Source organism: Cyprinus carpio, chromosome B1, assembly GCF_018340385.1.
Source record: "Cyprinus carpio isolate SPL01 chromosome B1, ASM1834038v1, whole genome shotgun sequence".
NCBI lineage: Eukaryota > Metazoa > Chordata > Actinopteri > Cypriniformes > Cyprinidae > Cyprinus > Cyprinus carpio.
In genome coordinates, this window is record NC_056597.1 from 37,016,910 (window position 1) to 37,032,094 (window position 15,185).

At 37.3% G+C, this 15,185-nt stretch overlaps 2 protein-coding genes and 1 pseudogene across 5 annotated transcripts; 2 read left to right on the plus strand and 1 right to left on the minus strand.

The window, feature by feature from the left end:
• Positions 1 to 684: 684 nt before the first annotated feature.
• LOC109055646 (actin, alpha skeletal muscle 2) lies at positions 685 to 5,323 on the plus strand. Of its 2 annotated transcripts, none has more exons than XM_042717337.1 (7): positions 685 to 835; positions 2,061 to 2,200; positions 2,307 to 2,631; positions 3,193 to 3,354; positions 3,444 to 3,635; positions 3,726 to 3,907; positions 4,840 to 5,323. In XM_042717337.1, the coding sequence occupies exons 2-7, from the start codon at positions 2,072 to 2,074 to the stop codon at positions 4,981 to 4,983; spliced, it is 1,134 nt and encodes a 377-aa protein (XP_042573271.1). In that variant the 5' UTR covers positions 685 to 835; positions 2,061 to 2,071; the 3' UTR covers positions 4,984 to 5,323. The 2 variants fall into 2 exon arrangements, with proteins under 2 accessions (XP_042573271.1, XP_042573272.1); XM_042717338.1 differs by having other exon boundaries at positions 703 to 835; positions 2,055 to 2,200.
• A 1,169-nt stretch (positions 5,324 to 6,492) lies between these two features.
• On the plus strand, positions 6,493 to 10,519 carry LOC109055634 (centriole, cilia and spindle-associated protein-like). 3 transcript variants are annotated; one of them, XM_042717340.1, is made up of 4 exons: positions 6,493 to 7,122; positions 7,245 to 7,627; positions 7,718 to 8,022; positions 9,116 to 10,519. In XM_042717340.1, the coding sequence occupies exons 2-4, from the start codon at positions 7,267 to 7,269 to the stop codon at positions 9,293 to 9,295; spliced, it is 846 nt and encodes a 281-aa protein (XP_042573274.1). In that variant the 5' UTR covers positions 6,493 to 7,122; positions 7,245 to 7,266; the 3' UTR covers positions 9,296 to 10,519. The 3 variants fall into 3 exon arrangements, with proteins under 3 accessions (XP_042573274.1, XP_042573275.1, XP_042573273.1); XM_042717341.1 differs by having other exon boundaries at positions 6,493 to 6,717; positions 7,258 to 7,627; XM_042717339.1 differs by having other exon boundaries at positions 6,494 to 6,717.
• A 3,452-nt stretch (positions 10,520 to 13,971) lies between these two features.
• The window catches only part of LOC109055645, a 29,723-nt pseudogene continuing 28,509 nt past the window's right edge, over positions 13,972 to 15,185 (minus strand).

Below are 15,185 nucleotides of genomic sequence, written 5' to 3' on the forward strand. Positions count from 1 at the left end.
GCAATAGCCAACAATACATTGTATGGGTCAAAATTATAAATTTTTGTTTCATGCCAAAAAATCATTAGGATATAAAGTAAAGATTATGTTCCATGAAGATATTTTGTAAATGTCCTACCGTAAATACATCAAAACTTTTCTGATCAGTAATATGCATTGCCAAAGATTTTATTTGGACAACTTTAAAGGTGATTTTCTCAATATCTAAATTTTTTTGCACCCTCAGATTCCAGATTTTCAAATAGTTGTATCTCGGCCAAATGTTTCCTATCCTAACAAAACATACATCAATGGAAAGCTTATTCAGCTTTCATATGATGTATAAATCTCAGTTTCAAAAGATTTGACCCTTATGACTGGTTTTGTGGTCCAATGTACAACCACAGAAAAATAAGCTATTTTTTATTCACATTTATACATTTGCCAATTACTTTTAGGCAGCTTGTATTACATCCAATGTATAGCTCGAATTCATTGTCATTTTCATTTGAGCATTGGTAAAATGTCATGATAAACGATCATAACCCACTGCCATGCCCTTATATTGAGATCCAGTCCACAAACGCCCAGTGTTGGCCTCTGAGGGTGGCCCTGCGCCCTCCCGCTGTGGATTGGGGTCTGGAGCGCCATATATGGAGCCCCTCCGCTCGACCCACCGACACCCAAATATGGACGAGGATCGGGAAGAATTCCATCTGAATGCAGGGACATTCCTTAATGGCTGTCCGAAGAGCAGGAAAGCAGAGCACGGGTGTATATAAGACGGGACGTGCGCGTGTCACTGTGTAGCAGGCACCTCAGTTTGACTCGCGACTCTGAGCACAGACAGACACAGGTAAGCGAACTAAGAACAGCGCTTCACAATTGGAAACTTTACGATGTGATGGAAGAATTTGATGCTAATCATTTTACCAGGGTTTCGCTTTTGACATTGACTTTACAAAGGTCGTAACTTTTTCATTCACTTAGGCTAGGCTTGCACTGATATCATAGAAACTTTTCTCTGTATGTATTAACTGTACATTTTTTTTTTTTTAAGTGATCTTTAACAATTAGAATCATCGGAGTCTTTTTTTTTTTTATGTATTTTCAATAACTCAGAAACCCGAAAATTGCAACTAATTATGTTGCGTTATGCAATTAATTTAGCATATGTTTACGATTATTTGAGGCTATTTGCTTCAAATAATAAAATACAAATCGTAATGATAAAAAATAATTAACTGTTTTCTCACACCTTTTCATTCAGATTACACTGAGCTATTTAGGAAAGAAGTTATTACAAGTTAACCTATTTAAAATGTAATAAGTAGTGTAACTCTTTCAATTAGCCTACTTTATTAATTAAGCTGATTACATTTGATTACTTTTTCATTACTTTTCTAAATTTCTAATGTATGCAAGTTTTAATCATATTCAAACATGTAAACCAGGCAGGGTTAACCTACTGAACACTGACTGTCAGCTGTTTACATTTAAATTAATGTTATTATTATTTTATTTTTAAGCACATAATAATTAAATTTTAAAGCACAGCCACCACAAAATCAGACTTTAGCACCTCTTTTTTTTTAAGATCGTTCTGAGGTAAATACAGATTTAAATCATAACAAGATATGGATTAGTTTAATAGCTATGATACTGTTTTTGAAATCAAATCTTTGCATAGCTATGACAGGAAAAACTGATACAGATTTAAATCATAACAAGATATGGTTTTTTTTGATAGATATGATAATTTTATCTAAAAAAATAAAGCATAAACATAAACCAAAGTAGGAAATAAAACAGTTATTAAATATGCATGTGTCATATTCTGTGTCATAAACTTCTGAAACATTGGTGTCTCATATTTTAAAAGCAGTCAATGCAATTTATGAAAGAAATCAATTAAATTTGTATGTGGTTGCGTGTGAAAACAAACAAAAAAATAATGCAGTTTCTCAATGTAAACTAAACATTTTGTCAGATTGGTTTGGAAAATGCAGTCAGTTCTCAACTAATTTGGTTATCAGTTTGAGTGATGATGTTGTCGGGGTCCTCGTTGACTTTATGTGTAGATCCTATCAAGATGTGTGACGACGATGAGACTACAGCTCTGGTGTGCGACAACGGCTCTGGCCTGGTCAAGGCTGGTTTCGCCGGTGATGACGCCCCCAGGGCTGTCTTCCCTTCCATCGTCGGCCGCCCACGTCACCAGGTACATACAGAGATCCTTACTGGATTTGTATTTGTCATTAAGAGAATGATTGCATGGGCTTTCCTTGGGCTATTCTGATCATGTTGTACTCAATGCTCCCCTGCAGGGTGTGATGGTCGGTATGGGTCAGAAAGACTCCTACGTTGGAGACGAGGCTCAGAGCAAGAGAGGTATCCTGACCCTGAAGTACCCAATCGAGCACGGCATCATCACCAACTGGGACGACATGGAGAAGATCTGGCACCACACCTTCTACAACGAGCTCCGTGTGGCCCCTGAGGAGCACCCAACCCTGCTCACCGAGGCCCCTCTGAACCCCAAAGCCAACCGTGAGAAGATGACCCAGATCATGTTTGAGACCTTCAATGTCCCCGCCATGTACGTGGCCATCCAGGCCGTCCTGTCCCTGTACGCTTCTGGCCGTACCACCGGTAAGACAATGTGCTGTAAAAGGAAAGAGCAACATTTTGTGATTACACACAGTGCATTTAAAGCAACTCTAATTATATATTTGTGACCCTGGAGCACAAAACCAGTCTTAAGTAGCACGGGTATATTTGGATCAATAGCCAACAATACACTGTATGGGTCAACATTATCCATTGTTATTTTATGCCAAAAATCATTAGGATAGTAAGTAAAGATCATGTTCCATGAAGATATTTTGTAAATTTCCTACAGTAAATATATCAAAACTTAATTTTTGATTAGTAATATGCATTGCCAAGGACTTAATTTGGATAAGATAATATGATTTAGAATTTTTTTGCACCTTCAGATTACAGATTTTCAAATAGTTGTATCTCGGCCAAATAATGTCCTGTCCTACAATATTATTTATTCAGCTTTCAGATGATGTATAAATCATTTTTAAATAAATTACCCTTATGACTGGTTTTGTGCTCCAGGGTCACATTTGTGACTAATTATGCATTCAAACGTGCTTACTGTTCACTCTGGCTGTCTGATATATTGTTCCCGGCTGTTGTTAGGTATTGTGCTGGACTCTGGTGATGGTGTGACCCACAATGTGCCCATCTATGAGGGTTACGCTCTTCCCCACGCCATCATGCGTCTGGACTTGGCTGGTCGCGATCTGACAGACTACCTGATGAAGATCCTGACCGAGCGCGGATACTCTTTCGTCACAACTGGTGTGTACCTGGTCACTTTTTACTGGGATATTTCTAGCATGTGTGGAAACAGACCAAACAAACAACTCTTGCTTTGTCGTCCACCACAGCCGAGCGTGAGATTGTCCGTGACATCAAGGAGAAGCTCTGCTACGTCGCACTGGACTTTGAGAATGAGATGGCCACCGCCGCCTCCTCATCCTCCCTCGAGAAGAGCTACGAGCTTCCCGACGGTCAGGTCATCACCATCGGTAACGAGCGTTTCCGTTGCCCCGAGACCATGTTCCAGCCTTCCTTCATTGGTATGTTTGAAAACATTTAAGATTGTCAGCTGTTGTCTTACTTTTTAGTCCTCCAACCGTTTATATGCTCTCCTTAAAACAATTGCACAGGTATGGAGTCTGCCGGCATTCACGAAACCGCTTATAACAGCATCATGAAGTGCGATATTGACATCAGAAAAGACTTGTACGCCAACAACGTCCTGTCTGGTGGAACCACAATGTACCCTGGTATTGCTGACCGTATGCAGAAGGAGATCACAGCCCTGGCTCCCAGCACAATGAAGATCAAGGTAATAGAGCCTAGAGCAATAAAACTCAAGGTTTGGCTGAGTTGGTTTTTCCATGTTGACTTTTTTTTTTTTTCTTTTTTTTGCTATTTTGTACTTATAATGTTATCAAAAGCATCTAAAAACATAATTTAGAAGTAATTATGTAACTATTTTCTGTCCTGTTTTTGACCCCCCCCCCACTGCTATGATTGGCCAACACATTGACAGCCTACGTCCTTCACAGATGGATGCTGCTGTGATTTAGATTTAAAATGCATAAATATTCAGTACATATCAAACGATCTGTAATAAAAGATAAAGCAATAGTGATCACATAATGAAAACAGTTACTCACACTTGTGTGTTGCGATATAATATAGCCAACACAGCATCCTCTTTTAGGTGCAATCTTTCTGAAAATCCTGCACTGAATTGTGCTTCGTTTGTAAACGAATCTGCGGTAAAATGAAGTGAACAAAGGTTCTTACTGACGGTCTGGATCTAATTTTGGAAGGAGTTGAAGGGGTTTGTTTTTACTCATTTTTGAAATGTTTGGAGTGTTGTTGTTTTTGTTTTATTTTTATCATTTTTTTTATTTGTTTTCTTGATTTTGATGCTCTTGTTTACATTACATGTGTAAATTGGTGGGCGGGGCTTAACAGGCAGCGATGTAGAAGCAGGCGTTGATCTTCCTCCGCGGAGGCGGTGCTTATTCACACTATTACACCAGAAAAGTGGCACATTCCACTAGCTGTTATTTTGGCAGACGGCCTTCAATATGATCTGTTTTAAGACTAACGAGAAAGTTTTAAAGTTCTGAAATTTGCAGGATATTTTTATAGCACAGTGACCTCTTATATGCCAAAAGAATTTAGATTTCTCAGTCCACGACCCCTTTAATACCACAGACTAGTTTTCTGAGTAATATTTTATCTCCTCCTCCTCCTCTGTAGATCATTGCTCCCCCTGAGCGCAAGTACTCCGTCTGGATCGGCGGCTCCATCCTGGCCTCCCTGTCCACCTTCCAGCAGATGTGGATCACCAAGCAGGAATACGACGAGGCTGGCCCCAGCATCGTCCACCGCAAGTGCTTCTAAGCACCCGGCTCACCATCCTATCTTCCTGCTCAGGAGCCAAGCGACGGTGCATTACTGCTGTGGACAGCTTTTCTACAGTCGTTATCTATGCATTGACGTAGGAGCAGCAGTAAAAGCATAAACTGAGAAAATGTCAAGGGAGAGAAAAATACCAAGCGCTCTCATTGCACAAATGTATTTATTACTGACTTCCATGGCTTGGTATTTTAGCGAATGCTGTTTGAAATCAAAGGACCCCGCTCCCTTTAATTCCATACGTTCCACTGTACACCCGGTCCAGCTGATGACCAACACAAATCACACTTCAACAAATAAAACTGAAAAACTATTTTTAAACATGGTACTCAACGTCAATATGTCTTTTCAGTATACAGTACACTAGGTTTCAGCCCACACTGAGACAGACTAAACAATATTAACCCAACCTCTCCGATGGTTTACAGATGATTAACACAACACAAAGTCTTGTTATGTCTGTAATCTGACAGCTATAAACCATCTGGGCTGTTAAAGTGGGCTCTAATGGAGGATGAATGCGTATGGGACAATTAATGGATCACAGATGCATTACAGTAGCACTGACAATCTTGCAGTTTATACTTAGTATAAAGGAGTTGTAATCTTTATTAGCTGATACTTTATATCACACAGCGGGTGTAATGATATAAAGTATAAGCTAATAAAGATTATTATATATATTATTAGCCTGAATACTTATATATGTACACACAAACACAATACATATATATATATATAAAATATATAAATATATATACAGTACTGATATATATATATATATATATACTGAATAACTTAAAAGGTACAATTAAAAGGGATTACAGTACTGATTTAATACTGAATAAGTTACTGAATACTTTTCTTCTTTATATGGTAACTTATCAGCTGTAAAGAAAAATGTTTTATGGTTTTACCCTGTAATACCAATAATGTGCCCTTACGAAAATTAAGCATGGTTTTATTGTATTATTATTATAGTAAAATTGTAACCATGTTTTTTTCTTTTCTGGCATATTGAATTTGTATAACCAGTTTTTTAATGTTTTGTTATAAAAATTATGCTTGATTTTATTATGTTTGTGTATATGTTTTTTGGTTTTATTTATGGTTTAACCCAATGTTTTTTTTTATGTTTTTTTTTGTGTTTTATTTATGGTTAATTTTAGTGTTGTTTTTATTATGTAGTTTTTTGATTTTAACATGCACACATCCCAAAAATTTTCATACCCCATATTTGTATTTGGTTAATATTGTCCTGTCACAGACCTTTGTGTTTGAGTTGTTCCTCACTAGTATGAGGAATGCAGTCACTGTACCTGTTACAAATGATATTTACCTTTTCCCATTTAATATATATATATATATATAGCATATATATATATATATAGATATATAATATATATATATATATAAAAGTTAGGACTCAAATATCTATCAACTTAGGGTATGGTTACCATAATGTTATGATATGTTTTGTTGTAGATTGGATTGTGCGTGCGTATTTGCGCATCAAGTCCTCAGGCAGGCCAAGTGATGTTGTGCGCACGCGCACTGTAAATCACCAAAGCTGTAATATCACCAAGGCTGGATTTTCTAGTACGCAGCAGGCGCTCAACATTGATAGATAGATGCATTCGGAATTCATAACGATGTAAGAATAAAAATGCACGTCTTTATATACCGTTAAAGCATAAGGAGCGGAAGAGAAAGGAGTGGGTGAGTTTAAAGCGCTTACATTTATCCGAGTCAGTGTTTACCTACATACGCTACTCAGGGCAGGTGAAGACAGACCTGTAAACATTTCTCCAGCGAATACTATTTCAATGATTTTTACCAGTTTCTTAATAACAATAAATATGATTGCACCTTAATTTAATGCAGTGTGTTGTGATACATTATGATTAGGCATGCATGAACATGCACGTAAAAAAGCGACGGCAGCATCGTAGCATTTTATTAATCATATTATAAACGTCCCGAGAACGTTAGTAATGTCCCTTTAGAAATGTGACATCGGCTTATGTATTATGTAAAGAATATAAATAAATAATGTGGGCACTGGGCTGTAACCTACTCTACCGGAGAGCTGGAATAACACAATGCACTCCTCCTCCGTGCACGGTAGGACTGATTGCAATACTAAAATCATCGCAATCCGTACTATGTACAACTCAGAACAGATGGACATCAAGTATGCGAGCGTGCATCGACAAGACTGACACATTATTATGTTCATTCCGTAGGTGATTATTTCAGCAGGGCGAAATGTCTACCAATAACAACATGATGTCCAAGAAGATCCGGACGGAGTACATGAAGAAGTTCAGAGATCCCAAGTGGGAGACGTTCTCGAAATGTTACGAGGACTCTGTGAAATACAGACTGACGCGGAGGCTGATGGAGCAGACACACAGGCCGTTATTCGTGGACGGATGGGACAGTGGGTCAGACTCGAGCGGAAGCTCCAGTCCCAAACTCCAGGAGGGGAACGTCTCAAATGCCAAACACTACACATCCTCATCAGAGTCCAAGGAGAATGCAAAGTTCCTGGACTCCTGGAAGCCACGGGTGAATGGAGAAGTTCACACGGATACGAGTGCAACCGTGGAAAGCTCACTTCCCTTGGGTACGTTCATGTCTTGTAAGCTTCAGTTTGATTGAAACCTGATTTAAATCGTCATTTTTGAGTGAACTACTCATTATGCTTTTGTCACAGAGAATGGTTACAAGGATGTGACTCCTAACGGACCATCAGAATCTAATCCAAAACGACGACAGAGACGCCGGGCGCCCCGTTCAGAGCCGTGCTACCCTAATAAGCAGTTGGATAGTGATGAATCTCAACTATCTGTATCAAGGAAACCATCCAGGGCCAAGAGCCAGCCACCGAGGAGCACCAAGGAGCGGACGTCCAACCGTGAGAACAGACGGTCTTTTATCTTTCATGACTGGGCAGAAAGGCACATTGAGACCAGGGACAGAAGGACACCAAATATGAGAGTGTCTGTGTCCGCTGGAGAGGTAACCGCAGCTTTCTGTATCGTATCTGATATTAGAGGCAACGAAAACTACTCTCATTTTCAGTCCAGATGAAAACTCAGATCATTACCTCAAATGTTGATGTATTTGCCATGAGAACGTCTTGTACCCATAAGATAAAAAAAGTTTTCATATATTTTTTTTTATTATTATATATATTTTAGAAAACATATTTAAAGTATTTTATTTAATTTTTATATGTATTATAGGTTTTATTTTTTATTTTTATAATTTTAAAATATTTTAGATTATAAATGTTTGATTTCTTTTTCAATATATTATTGTATTATGAGGCCATATATTAAAGAAAATTAAAAGCTTCAGTTTGTATAAATAACAGTTTTGCTAGAATAAAAAAAATGTATTTATTTATTTTAGTATTATTTTTGCTGTATAGATAGCAAATAGCAGAAAGGAATTACAACTATGTTTTATTAAAATATTTGTTTATATTTCTGACATTTTTAAATATATTTTCTCATATTACATAACTATAAATATTTATTTATTTATTTATTTTGGCATTTTTGCCTTTTATTAGGATTAGTATATATTGACAGGAAGTGAAGTGAGAGAAAGCAGGATTGGGAAAGGAACGCGAGCCTGGACTCGAACGCGGGTCGCCTTAAGTGCAACGGCACTGCATGTTGGCGCGCTGACCCTTATTTTTAATTTCACATATAAACATTAAAAATAGTTACATTTATTTATTAAAATAATATTTTAAAAAGCTGCACTGTGTTTTTCCCTGCATGGGTATCCATTAGCAGAAGTGAGCATGAGTGTGTTTTTAACAGATTTCAATAAATGATACAAACAAAGAGGGGAATTTTGAAGCGACTAAACAGCCGTGTACTAATCAGTGGAATGAAGCACTGTGTGACATCTGACACCGCGTGTGGAAGCGGTGAATTATTCAGCGTGGAGCAGTGATATTCCGAAGCTACAGTCAGATTACCTTCTCTGGTGTACAAAAGTTTAGTAGGTTAAAGAGCTGGATTTCACCAGTGTAGAAAACTGCAAATGAGTCGAGTCAGAGATCCTAGAAGCTGAATATATCTGAATTCATCTGCAGATCCATCGGGCCGACGTGGGCGTCCAAACACGAAGAGAGTCTAAAAAAGGTGGAAGATCATCAGACCACCGGCGAGCGAGGTCAGCTGACCTGGAGAAGTCCAGAAGATCAGCACTGAGTGTGGCGGACGAGCGCTGGATGACCGAGTACATGCGCTGCTTCTCTGCTCGGCTGAGGTAGAGGCGGGTCCAGGATGGATCTGATATGATGAGGCTGCAAGAAAAAGATCCCAAACCAGCATTACAGGACCATTACAGAGAGCACTGGACAAAAACTGAATAAAAAGTTAAACGCATTCCTTTAATATAAAAAGAATTCATATTTTTTTGATGCTAGCTACAATCACTTTCTTATGAATGCATTTAAGGACCAAACATTTAAATATTACACCAAAACACATTTGGTATCACAAACACTTTAATATTTTCAGTATCTTGTTTCTGTTGGAATTTAATGGTCATTTTATTTTCAGTGTTTGGTGGTTATTAGAAAGTGTCAGATATTCTGTTCTGACTTTTAACATGGGCTGCAGGGATTTAATGTTCAAAATTAATTTCTGAGAGGACCAAACATTTATTGTTAGAAGGGATTTGTTTCTGACTCGGATGATTGTTTATTCCGATCTTTCCAGAATGTAATTCTAGACGCTCCAGCCTGCCTGTCACTACGATGTCAGCTGTAAAACGTACTGTTCTTTTGAATGTGATTGACTGATGTTTGGTTTGTTTTTATCGATCACATGGTCAATGAATTTGTGTTTGAGAGGCCGTGTTAGAAGTGCAGTGCTGTGCAAGTCGTGAAATGTTTTCTAAAAAGTGTATTTTCCTCACTGATCACCAACAATCATCATTTTAATCCACTTTTTGCACAAAGATGTCAAGTTATTAATATTTTTAGATGGAAAAATAATTGAGGGCTAGTTGAAGGCCATCATTTGATTCTTGTGAATGTGATCTTTTATTATGCATTGAGTTATTTATTAGAGCACAGATTTGGTATGAAAATACATATTTGCTCACGTGTACAGTATATATTTTGCTTTTCCGTGATATTTAAAATGCATCAGCACTGATCGTGTCATAGACGCACTGAATGAGCTGTGACGCTTTACTCGGGGGACATTTCCTCTGCTCTTTATCTTAATAACTGGTAACGTTATCTGGTCTTATTTATTTCTTCATTCAGTTATTCACTTGCTTATGATTTCATAAAAGGAAACTCATTCTGTTTAAGGTTGCTGATGTTCTTGAATGAAGTATATGAAATATGCTAACTTGCTGATTTTCTTCAGCAATGTTTACATTTTGACCACTGTATTTGTACATGAGAACATGCATATATTTTCATCTCCAGAACAGAAATACTCCTAATGCATTGCAGTGAATAAACTATGTTTGAGTAACATCATGCCTCTTCCATATTACGTTCATAAATCAAATATCATACAGAGCAATATGTTAAACACCAGTATAACTTACTTTTAAGGTATGAATAAACATCTTTTATGTTGTTGTTTTTTAATAACACTTACATCCATATTACTTTTTGTATAATTTAATTAATTTTATATTGTATAGTTTGTATATGTGGATTTTGTTTTATCAAATAATACAGTGGGGTCCAAAAGTTTAAATCCACTAGTGACATTGTTATTTTGCGTTCTTTTCTGATGCAATAGTTTCTATTTAAAAATAGTTTAGAACAAATATAACAATTTTAAATGAATTTGAAAATCCTAAAGGATTCCAATATGAAAATTGTACAGGATTCTAAATAGAATCTCGAAATCCAAAATCATATTTTGGAACAATTCCTATAAGATTCCTACAGGACTTAATGACAAAGGATTTTGTTCCCATCCTGTTCATTTCTTTGCAGCAGCTTGTTTACTGAGACAATGTACATAAAAGAGAATGATTAGATGATTGATGGTCTTTTGGACCCCGTTGTGTGTGTCTATGTTAACACTCTGACTGGTTTTCTTAATGGAGCTTCTAAGAGTATCCAGCTATTTGCACATATGCCACAAACCGTCAGGCATCTGCAGCACGGTCCAAATCATCTCGCCAGCTCTGAGGCCAGCTGAGGTTTAGTCTGGACCTGCTGACGGACAGCAGACGGCTCAGAGGTCTGAATCATGCCATGATGTAGTGTATGTCTTTGTTTTCAATTGGCTGTTAAACAGCATGGTCAGAAGTGCTGACGTGCCATTATGATCTGTTTAACCCACACTATAAATAGACACCTGCTAAATGTCTAATCTCACCGACAGCTGCAAGTCACCGACTGTTGAGATTTTGTGGGATGTAGAGGAATGTGTGTGTGTTTTTTGTATGTGTGTCTGATAGATGTGTGTGTAGCCAGAAAGTGTGTGTCTCCAGAGAAGATTTCTGTTTTACTGGTATAATGTGTCTAAAAACAAACATTTTAAAAAAATACATCTTCCACCATGTATGTTTGCCATAATGTGTTCAGAAGTATCTATACTTATCTAAAATCAAGACATTTCACCTAAATAAAACGATTAAAAAAAAACTAGTGACATTCAGACATTAGCCACATGGCAGTGAAAGCATTAATGCCATCCCAGCAGCACTCACACAGAAGATGCTTCAGGTTGGATGACCTTGACCTCTTGTGTTCACCTGATTTTCAGGATGTAACTCAATAGTGTCCTCTACAGGTGAAGCTCCATACGTGCACTACTACTAGAGAGACAATTTAAGCATTGTATTGAATGCTATTGACAATAACAGTGTATTAAAATAGGCTGAGTAGGAAATATTGTTTCCAGTCATGTTTAAAAAAAAAAATGTTTAAAAAAAAAAAAAAAAAGTCACAATGATTTTGGTCTGTCATAGAATAAGAGTTGAAGTTGATGTGTATTAGTGGTAATGTTAAAAAGGTTCAGCTCTCAGGGCCTGTTGTTCTGATGTTATTCCTGCATGATTTCTGCAGCAGGCGGAGGTTGAGGTCAAGGGATCCTGTCAGGGGAAAACTAGTCACCATCTGCCCGCCTAATTCCCACAGGTGGCTTCTGTCTCGACCCATTACAGAATCAGCTGCGGACACCTCGCTGCAGTAAATTCCCTTTGAATTCATAAGAATAAAAATAAATCACTATTTCTGAATTTTAAGTCTATTTAATACTGAGCAGTTTGGTAATGACACCTAATAAATCATTACATAAAAACTGAACATTTTCTAAAAGTTCATATGAAAAAAAAAAAAATAGAATTTCCTCATTTTAAAACATTGTATAATTTTTTAAAAAGTAAATGCATGCATACATTTCAGTAGCTCAAATATTAAAACACGGTACTAGCAAATTAAGGTTATGTTTTAATTCAGTGCATGAACTGATAAATGTTGAATGCAATAAGATGCTAAATGCATGAAAATCTTCCATTTTGCATTTCATATTAGCAGTCAATCAATATGAATTTTTCAGTTCTTTATTTTCTCGAAACAGAGTGACAATGAGAAGCTCAGGAGTTTAAAAATATGAATTTTTCAGTTCTTTATTTTCTCGAAACAGAGTGTATCAAAAAGTAGTATACTGTCAAGTTTGGGATTTTATTATAGTATACTTAAGGAACTTTACATCATACTTTAAGTTCTAAGTATATTTTAAGTATATACTTAATATGCAAGTATCCAAAGAACAACATATCTGCTTGTCTTCTAGTGCATTCTTTTTTAAACACTTTAATGTAAGTAAGTACTAAAAAAAAAATTTAAGAAATAACATTTTAAACAAAAAGCTGAAAAAAAGATATGAATGGGGATTCAGAAATAATCCCATTCAACTCCCCAAAGCTTGACTGTAATTACCTAAATTGGCGCACATAACTTTTTATGTATATAAAAGATGACACTTCAGTTAGATCTGTGTTTACTAGCACCTTGGGAAACTGTACAGATGTGTACTAGCACCTTCTACCGTATAACAATGAAAACACGGATTCAAGGAGCACAAGTATAGTTCAGTGTAAGTATACTTAAATGTCATTTTAAGTATATTTCTGAGAAGTACATAAAAGCATACTTTCCTATTTTTAGCACACTTCTGAATAAAGTTATTTTTGATGTAGGCGGTAGGTGGCTTAAAACAGTATATTTGCACGTATGAATCTCATTACTGTACAAGCTTCAGCTGCCACCTGTGAGTCAGATATTAGAGGCTGTAAACGCTGCTATTAAAGGGTTCTGTGTTATTTCAGTTGTTAGACTGACTCCATTCAGACCCACTCAGAGCCTGCAGCCTGCAGTAAGTGTCATTGTGCAGGTAATTGTCATTCTGTGATGGGGGTAATTACGTCTGCTGTGAGAGTAACACAATGAGGGCCATACGGACCTTTGACAGGGCTGTCTGAACGAGACCCACAGGGCAAAGTTCATTTTCGCTGATGCAAAGCTTACTCTAGACTCATTTAAATGTGCAAGACGAAAACACTGTAACACTTTCATTTCAGTTCCTTCATATGAATTATCTTGAGTATAAAATGAAGTAAACAGTTGCAATGAAGAGGTAAACAAAACATCAGACTAAACAGGAGTACAACAAGTGTAACGCAGACCTCAAATCTGACTGCTTCAGTCTGTTCACAGGATCAGCTAATCCACTGCTATGAATGCAAGGTACTGGGCCAAACGACACAAACACTTGTACAACACATAAGAGGTGACGCTAAGGGAGGTCCCATTAAGACAGAAAAAAAAATACATATAAAAAAAATCATATATATTAACATTTTAAAATAACTTTCCTGTTTGAATATATTTCAGAATGTATTTTTTTCTGTGATAAAACAGAATTTTTTTAGCAGTGTCACATGATCCTTTATAAAATTAACTTCTTTAAAGAAAAAAGCATACTCCAAACTATCTATAAATATTCTCTTTAATTTTCATTATTCTATAATAATAATAATTTATAAATTCACATATGGTATCCTAATCTTTTCCCTTCTCTTACTCTTACGACAAGGGCTTTTACCAAAAAGTCCTTGCAATTATTTGTTAGTTGATCTGTCACGTACTTTCAAGTTTTTACATAACCTTTTAATCAAAAATTATCATTTTGTCACGTCTAAAATGTCTAGAAGTGAACATGAATCAAAACTCACCTTATTTACTTTCCTAATGCATGTTTTCATTATTGTACCCAATTCACAATTCAACAAAAAAGTGTTTGTTGTTGTAAACTTGACATAAAACAGCTACTTTTCACAGTAAATTCATGTCCTGTCCTACATTGTTGCTGACTGAATATGCAGCTTAATTTGGAAAGGCTTCACAGTAAAATGTGTCTGTAAATCCCATTTCATCTTTTGTTTATATTGTTAGCGGAAGGCAGCTCAGACGCACCAGTGTGGTGTAACTGGATTCTCCGTCACTGAAGGTCAAAGCTCTGGACGCAGCTCAGTTTCCTCCACCATGTTTCTGAGAGCTGCTTGATTTTATCTGGAGTTTTTTCTCTCAGCGTATGCATCCTCGGCCACGCCACGTCCTCCGCGTGCCGCATGCTGGCCAAGATGGCGCCGTCGAACACTTCCTTCAGGTTCTTCTGTGTCAGCGCAGAGCATTCAGCAAACGTGACGGCGCCGATGCTCCGGGCGCACATGCGGGCATCGTCTCTGCTCACCGGTTTCTCCTGGCCGTCCGCGAGTCGGATCAGCACCTGGACGTCCTCCCGCAGGTCGCTCTGGGTGCCCACGAGGATGATGGGAACGCCTGGACAGAGGCGATGGACCTCAGGCGCCTAGCAGGCCGTCACGCTCCTGAAGGAGGATGGAAGGACCACGCTGTAGCACAGCAGGAAGACATCAGCTTCACGGTAACAGAGTGGACGGAGGCGCTCAAACTCATCCTGAAAACAGAAAAAAGTGAGACAGCTGCCACATTTTACTTACTAATCCAAATACTGTGACCTTTATTTATAAACATATGCATTGCAAAGAAGAGCAGTAACTACTACTTTTTTCAAACTTCTAGATTGCATGTGCTTTTCTATTGATAACAAAAGATATGCAAGTAAGTATGGCAAATGATCAGTCTGATGAGCAAG

Coding starts and splice junctions, on each gene's coding strand:
- LOC109055646 (XM_042717337.1), top strand. CDS start 2,072: ATGTGTGACGACGATGAGACTACAGCTCTGGTGTGCGACAACGGCTCT. Junction 2,201..2,306: donor TCGGCCGCCCACGTCACCAG/GTACATACAGAG, acceptor GCTCCCCTGCAG/GGTGTGATGGTCGGTATGGG. Junction 3,908..4,839: donor CCAGCACAATGAAGATCAAG/GTAATAGAGCCT, acceptor CCTCCTCTGTAG/ATCATTGCTCCCCCTGAGCG.
- LOC109055634 (XM_042717340.1), top strand. CDS start 7,267: ATGTCTACCAATAACAACATGATGTCCAAGAAGATCCGGACGGAGTAC. Junction 7,628..7,717: donor GGAAAGCTCACTTCCCTTGG/GTACGTTCATGT, acceptor CTTTTGTCACAG/AGAATGGTTACAAGGATGTG. Junction 8,023..9,115: donor TGTCTGTGTCCGCTGGAGAG/GTAACCGCAGCT, acceptor ATTCATCTGCAG/ATCCATCGGGCCGACGTGGG.